General features: G+C 35.1%; 1 protein-coding gene across 2 annotated transcripts; it reads left to right on the top strand.

Annotated features, from left to right (window-relative positions):
* The first annotated feature begins 1393 nt into the window (after positions 1-1393).
* Positions 1394-8514, top strand: LOC126771370 (uncharacterized). Of its 2 annotated transcripts, none has more exons than XM_050491231.1 (5): positions 1394-1443; positions 1835-1876; positions 2201-2290; positions 7942-8169; positions 8364-8514. In XM_050491231.1, the coding sequence occupies exons 1-5, from the start codon at positions 1405-1407 to the stop codon at positions 8442-8444; spliced, it is 480 nt and encodes a 159-aa protein (XP_050347188.1). In that variant the 5' UTR covers positions 1394-1404; the 3' UTR covers positions 8445-8514. The 2 variants fall into 2 exon arrangements, with proteins under 2 accessions (XP_050347188.1, XP_050347187.1); XM_050491230.1 differs by having other exon boundaries at positions 1403-1452.
* Positions 8515-10818: the final 2304 nt, after the last annotated feature.

A 10818-nucleotide genomic window follows, 5' to 3' on the forward strand; every position in this document is an offset into this window, starting at 1 on the left:
GCCACGTGCATACTTATATTTTTCATTTAAGGAATACAGTTTACCGGATTTGTGATTGGTGTTCCGCTATAACAATTTTAGGTATATAATTAAAAAAAACAAAATGTCATTCCTAAAATAAGAAAGCAAAATTTAAAATAATAAAGTAAAATTGTTAAAGTTTTTCTTCATTTTACATTGGTAAATCCAAATCAAAGTTAAAAATTAGGTATCGTTTATAGCTACATTATATTTTCAAATGTTGTGTATGATCAGAAACATAAAAGAATAATTTTTTCTCGATCGAAAAAAAATCACGAAATGTTTACTAATCTTCTTTGATTTATACTCGTAATGCTTATTAAGACATCAAATGGATAATTAATGATATTTACATTTAATTATTCTAGGGCTAGGGATCCTTTGTGTCCTTTCATTTGTTTTTTATAAGGACACAAAGATTTTGGCTCTTACTAAATTTTCGTATCGTAAAAAACTACGTCTCCTGTCGCATATTTTTTAACTCATACTCGTATAGGCCAGCTTTTGACCGTTGCTGCCGTAGCTTGCGGAATGTCACTGTTAAATCGACCCGGTCTAAGATATAGCACGCCTAGAAAAACCAAAAACCTGCTTACTCTGGATTTTAAGAAAGTAACATTGTCCAAACATACATTTGATTCTTAAATCAGTTTGTTGAGATGAAAGGACTACGGAAAAGGGTCCTCCTTTAGATCGATTTCAGCCACGGTGGTCAAACTCGAGAGAGATTAGCCAATTGCGCAGGACATATTATTATAGTGCACAAGTGTGTACGCAAACACAAGTGCACTCTCTAATTCCTAACTCTCATAATCTGATGGGACGGCAATCCGCACGACCGGAAAGAGTTCAAGCGTAGGGCCAACGGCAATAACTTGGCTTTTTAACCTGGGATTTGAACCCAGGACCTCTGAGTCTACGGTCTTACATCTAGCCACTAGACCAACGAGGCAGTCACTACGGAAAAGCAATCGACAACGCTTTATATTAATTATCATATTAGAACTAAAACAAAATTTACCTTATTCTTTAGAATAATTAATAAACTACGGGCAAAACTGCCGGGCGTTTTAAATAAAAATAGCGTAGAAATAAGATTCTACAGTATTTTTCATAATTTGAATCTTTAAGTCTCTTATTTAAAAAAATATTAAAAGTAAGTATTTGTGAAAATGAGACGTTAGTTTTTAGATATATAGATAATAAACAAATATGTAACGGTTATTATAATGATTACTCTTAAATTATTTTTATCATTAAATTCTTATGTAAACGGTACAATTTTCTGCTGTGTGATCACAGTGATTTATGTTTTAAATTAAAATATATATAAAAGCAGACTTGCAATATATAATATTGCCATAGTTTGAAATCTCATCAGCCATGGATCGCGTTTTTATTTTGCTTGGTCTAATAGTTGTGGTGAATATCGTAAGATTTTAATTTTTAAATATTAAAAAATATTTATCATATATACAATATATATATATATATTGAAAAACGCATTTTTAGACAATAATGTTAAATTATAGAAAATTTTAACTTTTTTTAATTTGTTGTTTTTTTTTCTATACGATTATTACGAATAAAATATTTTGCATTTATTATACATCTCTAAATTTATATGTTTTGCAATTGTGTATTTGTGTTTGTTTATAGTTAGTTGGAATTACTAAATAATTAATTAATTTATAATTTTAATATGATATTTCAATGAAGAAACTTATCCTTACAATTAAGTATTTTTATAAAAAATATTGACGTTGCTTTTAACTCCCACGGTTTTATTTTAAAATAATTATTTATTCCTCAGGTAAACTCGCAAGACGTTGGCAGTTGTCTGGATACTGTTACGGTTAGTCGCCATTTTGTTGTCATAACAATTTTATGTAAATCTGTTTGTCTGTTACGTTTACAAGGCTGAACCACTAAACCGATTTTGATGTAATTTGGTTGGAAGCAAGCTTGAACCCCAAGGAAGTTTACAAATTTCATTGATTTTATATTCAAAGTTTAAATTCTTTAAAAATAAACTTTTACTTGCAAATACATCACTGGCTTAAATATTTCTCATATTCAACAATGAATTTAAATATTATTTCTTACTAAAATAGTAATATTTGTTTGATAATAGAAAGCCTAGATGGAATTTATTTATATCGATAAATTTCTTTTACAGTTTAATAGGCATTGTTGTAACTATGTAATCAGCGAAGAAAATAAAGCTATCATGAGAGAATGTTTACATTCACGCCATGAACCAGATACAGTGAGTAAAAACAATACATTTGGTACTAAAACTTTTATGCGGTGAACATATTTTTTATGCCTGTCACGTTAATAGTCTAAATTTAAAGTGGGTGAAATTGCAATGCGCAGTTGCATCTACTTGTATATGCACCTACTCCAAAAGAAGGTGCATTTTCTATTATAAGTTTTAAGTATGTAGATTGTAGGTATATATAAATATGATTATTAGTTTTTCAGTTAGTAATCACCTAAAGAGTCTCTTCATTTATTAGTACATATACGATATGATGCGATCGCTAGAAATACTGACATCATAACCAGTATAATCGATTCTATATTATCATTGTGCTGCGAACCATGTAATCTAAGATGCTAAGTCCCTTATGCCTATAATCAAACCAACCATAAACCATATTAATACCAAGGATATAGTATTAATAATTTAATATTAAATAATATGGCGCAAGTTAGCAGGTAGCTAACATTATGTAATAAATAGGCCAGACAATTAACAAAAGAAATTGGTATATTTACTTTTATAACGTATAATTAAGGAATTGAGCCTAAGCACCTACCTTCAACAGCACCAAATAGCTTTTGTAGACTGGGCCCATTACGTGTATTTGGTCCTCCTATTTATACGTCTTCCATATGTTACTAGTTGCTGATGGAACCAGGGAGTGTTATTCACACTTATATATATGATGATACAATCACAGAAAACACAGATTATAGTTTTTTAAGAGAGTGCGTAAAATATCTACCGGTGACGGTCAGTTCGGATATCGATGACAAGCGCATGTGGCGCTGTAGTCGCGTCTAACCAATAGGAACGTTTCTATTCGGTTTTTTTTATTATGAATGAAGAAAGTACTTGTTTCTAAAGATTGTGTTGTTTTTTAAATATAAATTAATAATTAAATTTGTAGTAAAAATTCAGATAAAAAATTAATTAAGACTTTATTCCGATTCGGAACAACTTATATCATTCAATTTGATAATTTCAGTTGTTAAATATAGAATTTTTTTATGTTGTAAACAACTGTTTTGATTTGAATTGTTTTGGTTTTTAGGTATTTATGGATTATAAATAATATAGTTCGTGTGCTTCGTTGAACTCACGAATTATATATTTTTGGGATAAAGTTCTTTTAAGCGGCTGAGAGTATAGTGAAATGTCGCATAACGAAATAGCGTTATGACTACCCGTCTCTTTCTCTTTAATACTTGTGTTTTTCTATTTTGTACGGTTGATGTGTAAATAAAAGTGAAGTTAGTTAATAATATAATAAATAAGAGAAAAGGAAGTCATCGATATATGATGTATTCGATGTTTTATAAAATTCAATAATATCGTTAAATTACTGGCGGCAATAATGGGTACTATAATGTAATGGCACGATCTTTCTGAATAACTATATATCGTTTGTCATAGGTCCCTTTTTTCATGTATAATAAACTAGCAAAATTCATTTACATAAAATAAATATGTAAAGTACATTTTAATTTCCAAGAGACTGAATAAATAAACAAGATACTGAAACAGTTTGCCTCTTTTTCTTGTAGGTTAATATCATATTATTATATATAATAATAATGCTTTATTAGATTAATGCAATTATTTGAAAGTTTAAATAAAACCATCTTTTTGGATTTTTTCATGAATTCATTTTGGTTTTTGATTCTCAGTGTTTCGAATGTCAAATATTGATCTCTTTGTTTTAAGTTATCGCTTTAATTATATATATATATAGTGTGAATACTTTCGGGGCTTCACCAGCCGGCCCATAACGGGCGGTGTGGCTTCGCTAATCACAGGCTTTCTGCAATCTCTCACCAGTGGCTCCAAGAAGCTGTAGTGCATGCAGCGGCTACACCCTGGTAACCGCGTTGGCTCGCGGGCTAAACCTGGTTGAGGGGGTTTTGCCAGAATGGTGGACCTACAAGCGGATCCTTCCCGCTTAATGCATAAAGTCTACCTCGGCGGGGAAGGCAACCCAACGCAGATATGCAATCGGGCTTGATGGAACTGGCGAGGTAGCTAGGCAAGGTGGACGGCCTAGGGCGACAGCAGAAGGCGCACAGTTACTGTCGGCCAGACACATCATCGGATCTTTCCTCTAGTCGTAGCGGTTTCCCGTTCCACTGGATCAAGGAAGGGGAAGACGAGGTTGTGCACCTACATTTTGCGCGTACGCTTGTGCACTGAAATATCTCCTACGTAACTGCCTGCTTCCGTATATGGACTCCGATATCGATAAATTCCTGTGGCGATGGGTCAAGGTAGAGAGGTCCGGTTTGATGCAATCCGGGCTTTGTCTAAGGCCTGCACATGGGCGGCTCTGGGGGTGTGTAACATCGTGGTCGCTTTTGCTCTGCATAGGGGAGACAGAGTAAACCCGGCAGCACCTGGAGTTACAAAGCAGCCCTATTTAGGGAGGCACTGCTTTCCCCGCTTAGCCGGGGAGGGGGCTAGAAACGGTTGCCCTAAACAAAAGCTCTTCCCAGTCATTTTTTTTGAGGGTAGTAACCACGGCTACATTCACATCCTTCAATTTCGTGGTCGACGTTACAGAAAACAAAAAATAAAAACACCTACACTAACATTCGGCGCGTGGAACGTGCGAACACTCCTTGACCGTGATGACAATGCTTGCCCGGAACGGAAAACTGCCGTCTTAGCTCGAGAACTTCGACGCTATAATGTGGATGTGGCTGCACTCAGCGAAACACATCTAGCTGAAGAAGGGGAGCTGATAGAACATGGTGGCGGGTTTACTTTCTTTTGGAAGGGACTTGCTACCTCGGAACCGCGGAGGTCGGGCGTAGGATTTGCAGTTAAGAACCAGCTCATTAATCAATTACAAGAGTGTCCAGTGCACATCTCGGACCACATCACCACACTGCGCCTCCATACGACGATTTGACCCGGTGCATCGAAAGCATACGCCCCAAAGAGAAGATACTGGTCTTAGGGGATTTCAATGCTAGAGTTGGACGGCATTACGACGCCTGGCCTAAAGTCTTGGGAAGACACGGAGTTGGCAATAAGAACATCAACGGTCAACTGCTGCTCAGCTTATGTGCACAATTAAAGCTAGCGATCACGAACACAATGTTCAGATTTCCAGCCAAGCACAAAACTACATGGATGCATCCAAGATCCAAACACTGGCATTTGATTGATTACGCTATCGTGGGCCAAAAAGATATCTCCGAAGTCCAAATAACCCGTGTCATGCGCGGTCCAACATTGGGCACTGTTGGACCGACCACCGTTTTGTAGTCACTAAGCTTTTCAAACAATCAAAACAGAGTCTACTATTAATTAAATATTAACAGCTTGATAAATAATGCTCTGATATTTTCCAATAACTATTGGAATATATGCTTGGTGTTTTGGATATTTATATAATACTCTCCCGACCGATTTCGGCCACGGCGACTGCTTCAACTCCCTGCATGGTGTCGTTCATGTGCTCGCATGTGGCTTATGTAGCCAATCTTCTTACTGATGATCCTCGCACATAGCGGGCATGTGAGCACTCCATTGATATAGTTGTAGTTGATTGCCGCGGATGGTCGGGCTTTCAACTGGTCGCGTCTGGCATCAAGCTCAGCGATGCGACTCACTTCAAATTCTTGGATCCTCGCTTTAATAGCGGATCTCCATTGTTCCCTATTGGCGGCCTGCTGCTCCCACTGCGCGGTTTTTATATTGCACCTTTTCATGTGCTGCTTAAGCACATCTTTGTATCTAAGGAGTTGTCTGCCATGCTTACGCTTGCCTTCCTTAAGTTCGGGTCCGCTTTCCTGCATCTATGCCTCCACTTTGCCCGATCTAAAGCGTCCTCCTTAGTGAGATCGTGCTCCCTCATATCGTCCCTCACAACATTGAGCCAGCGCTTTTTGGGCCTGCCGCGGGATCTAGGGCCTTCGACGACAAAGTCCAGGCATCGGTTCCCGACATAGTCTGGTGGTCTGCGGCTAATGTGGCCAAACTAACGCAGACGGCTTTCCTACAACTTATCCGCTACATCGCAAACTCCAAGGCTACCACGGATGTGCTCGTTACGAATGCGATCTAGTCGCCTAACGCCACACATCCACCGCAGCATCTTCATTTCTGCGAATTTTAGTTGCTGAACGTGTTTTGCGAGAGCTGGCCACGTTTCGCTGCCGCACAATAAGACTGGTCGGATGATGCACTTGTACACAAGGCCCTTTAACTGCGATCAAAGATTACGCCGGTGACTTCCCGCCATTTGGCCCAGGCTGCGTTTATTCGAGCTCTGACGTCGTGGTCGAGTGTACCAGACTCGTGCAGTACGGACCCGAGGTATTTAAACTTTTCCGTCTTGATAACGGATTCTCCGCCTATCTTTATGGGTTCGGGGTCCGTACTGCTACAGGCCATATACTCGGTCTTCGCAACATTTAGCATCAGACCTCCCCTCTCTAGAACACCCTTCCACTGGTTCACCTTTTGCTCCAATACCTGTTTGTCCTCATCTACCAGTGCAATGTCATCAGCATACATCATGAGCCAGGGAGACGGCTCATGGGCTTTCACTGTGACAACGTCAAGCACTACACTGAACAGAAAAGGACTCAGGGCCGAGCCTTGGTGGACACCAACTGTGATCGGGAAGGGGTGTGTCTCGCCAACGGCGGTCCTTACTATTAATTCCGAATTATGGTACATGTCTCGAATAATGTCAATATAGATTTGTGGCCCGTTCTTCATCTTCAAAGCCCACCATATAATTCGGCGTGGGACGCAGTCAAATGCCTTCTGCAGGTCTAGAAACGCCATGTACAGTGGCTTCTTCTTTTCCCTGTGGGCCTCGGCCAGTATTCTTAGGGCGAAGATGGGGTCTATGGTTCCACAGCCTGCGAAACCTATTTATAAAATATTTAACTGTCTGTAAAAACTGTGACAATGTTCAAAATAAAATCCATTTGAATTTATATCATTATTCGGATTATTTTATGCAATAAAACTTAATTTCATTTGAATTCTGTTAGCGCCCCTGTGAACAGAGGTAAAATAATGTTTGCTTATATTGATTGTTATATTAAGTTTCTGTGTCTATATTTCTGTGTATATATATTAAGTTCATTTTTTATATAATTTACAATTCTCTATTTTATATTTAAATTTAAAATAAATTGCTATTTACCTAAAAAAATCCTAAAAGTTTCCTAATCTTTGATTAGAAAGAATCGAATAAAGGAAGTGGAGGCGCTTTTTGGTGTGACAAAAATACTATTCATATAATATAGTATATAATCAGTTAATATTTACATTTATCATTATAATCTACATTTTAAAACACGTTTTGAGTCAAAAAGATATCGCAAAAAACTTTGTTTCTAATGGGGGCTACCCGACCACACATTTTTTTTCCTATATGTAGCCAATTATAAGAAAAAACCTTCAAAAAATGTAACAAAGATTTAAATAATATTTTACTTGCTTAGAATTCAAGCAATATTGTTTAAGATTCTACTGACAATAACACGAAAATGTTCATAGTAGTATAATTTTATGGAAATATCTATATTAAAGAGCATCGTAACTCGGGTGAATAAAATTTTATATTTTGACTGAGATATATAATGCCAATGAGACTTTAGTATATCTAAAATTAACCCGTTATTTTCCAGTGTTACTTTGAGACGTGTTATGGAGAAAGAAAAGGTTTTCTCATGCCTAATGGAACGATCGATAAAATTAAGTTAAAAGAATCACTCATAAAGGATTTCGAAAATTATACCAGTATATATGATGTCGTCGAAGTTAAGTGCTTGAAAGAAGACTTGAGTGCTTACAGCCAGGAAGATACTTGCTATTTAAGAGAAATTGGGAATTGCATACATTTCACTTTATTGGCGGTAAGGGGTCTAAATCATATATTAGGAATGCGTGTAATTATACGAGCTTTAGACAAAGAGTTGCTGACTCATATTGAGTTTGGTAAAATGTAATGATTTTTGAATTTCGAAAGCAATGACACAATCTTAGGTATCTCTAACTCTAATGTAATAATTTTAACGTAAAAAAATATCTATAATCTTTTCTATTTCAGAATTGTCCCAAATGGATCGAAAGCGACGAGTGTATGAAAGTTAAAGATGTAATTCAGGATTGCACTAAGCTCTTCCCTTAATTTTACTACACCGATTTTTTTTAAAACAACTTTAGCTAAGACAATATGCAGTACAGATTATATTCTTAAATGGTGGTTGTATTAACAATATTAATATTATTATTTGTGTTATCAATATAAATAACAAATGAATATTGGTGTTTTTGTTTTAATTTTCTGAGCGCCATTTACCGAGACATAACCCCGAGAGAAACCCCAGTGGACAGAACACATGGATATTGACAGAAGCTCACGGGTTCGCTAGATGTTAGAATTAAAAAAAATACTTTCAAATGTGTTTCAATAAATATTGCATTAAGTAACGAGTACGTCACCAGTACCTTGCATGCAATTTGAAAGTTTTACAATTTTGTTAATATAGCGGGAAGCTAGGATTGTACCTGAACATATTATTTCAACACTTTCTTGAATAGACGTCTATAAATGGACAATTAAGCGGCCGGTATTTTCTTAATGGCCCAAGTTTAAGGGCTTAATTTTATGACCAGATGAAATGACACCTTTCCGTATTTCTTGTCTTTAATACGTGTTAGTTTAAGTTAGTTTAAATGACTTACAAGATTTGGTTGTAAGATTAAAAGGCGAGTTCTATTTTATTTATTTTACAGGAAGCCAACACAATGTACAATGTATATTATCTGTACTGAAAATTAACAATTTTATATAATTACGTTTACTTATACCATACATTACAATTATAGTCTAACTCATCATGCAATAATACAAATAGAGTTTTGCTCACTTAAATTTAACAATTTTTAATCACATCGACAAAATAAAAGTGTATAAAAATGGTTTAAATTCAAGAAGAAAAATAGTAAAATTTTTACCAACATAATGCAAAATAACATATAATAAAATACAATAATTATAGGCACAAGGGACATAACATCTTAGATCCCAAGGTTAGTGGCGCATTGGCATTGTAAGCGAAAGTTAACATTTCTTACAATGCTAATCATGTCTATGAGTTCGAGGCAAGAACATTATTTTAAAGCTTCAGTGGATTCCATCCCACATCGGTCTGACTGGTAACGAGGAAGCGGGTCGATTGGCAAACTTAGCTCTTACTATTGGATATGATTATCATATTAAACTACACTATACCGAAGTTTTTGCAAAATTCAAAATTAATTGTTTTAAAATTTGGAACGAATACTTTAATGAGAGATTGCTTGGTAAGGAGATATGGTATAGAACGATTCAATCCGAGCCTCCGCGGATACCCTGGTTTGTAAATAGTAACATTAATAGAAGTAAGTTAGTTATAGCATTTTGACATGCCACTAGGCAATTTTAAACATCTAATGAGAAAAAGTTACACTCCCAATTGTCAAGTATGTAGTGTACTAGATGATGTTTCACATATTTTTGTTTGGCATGTGGTCGTAACCACAATTTGAGAGAAACACGAAAATATGAACTAAATATAAATTTTATGAGTATTGCTGTTTTTAATTTTATTCTTAGTAAACTTTCGAGTATTTCGGCATACATTAAAGTATATGAATTTGTTAGTGATTCTCTCAAACTAAATTAGTCTTATTTTGAGCCTTTTTTGTTTTAACTTAGCGTGTAACGATGTGGCCGCCATATAGGCTGCCTATAAAGGCCCCTTACAAATAAAAGATTAAAAAAAATATGTCTGTGTGTGTTAGTGACGAGTTACCATCAGGTGACCCAAATGCTCGTCCGCCTACCTATTCTATAGGAAAAACATATTATGATAAAACATTACATAAAACCGCAAAAAAAAAATATATGTACTAAACTAGTCGTGGCAGTCCCTTTACATTACATGTAAATTGTCTTAGCATTTTCTTATTTTAATATTATATGCTTTTATGTTACCAATAAATAAATCTATATCGGCCTCTTTATAAGTATTATTAAACGTTATAACGGCCCTATTTAAGCTGTTATGCCTAAATTTGTTCTCGAAAACCGACATTTGAATGTCGGTATACCTATTTATTAACCTTTGTCTAGGAATAACGAATTTAAATTCACTCAGAAGATCTAGGCAATCTATATTACCTGATATTATTTTATATTATAATGAATTTTTGTTTCTTGTAAGTAGCAGAGATATATGTCTGCTACTTGCAAGTGCATTCATGTTGTAATGTTTTAGTAAATCAAAGTATTTTTTTAAATAATTTTTATTCTTGTCTTTGTAACACAAAACTTTTAAAAGAGTTTTCTGTACTCTTTCCAATCTGTCTTTATGAATTTGATAAAACCGATCCATTCCGTTCTAATTATAATAGAGTATGTACTTTATAGAATGTAACTTTTAAAATAGTTGTGATATAAAATATTATTATTACATAAAATAGTTAGTTAAAAGGTTAAAAAAAATTAGAATGTAAAT

The sequence above is a fragment of the Nymphalis io genome, chromosome 10 (genome assembly GCF_905147045.1).
Source record: "Nymphalis io chromosome 10, ilAglIoxx1.1, whole genome shotgun sequence".
In the NCBI taxonomy this organism is placed as follows: domain Eukaryota; kingdom Metazoa; phylum Arthropoda; class Insecta; order Lepidoptera; family Nymphalidae; genus Nymphalis; species Nymphalis io.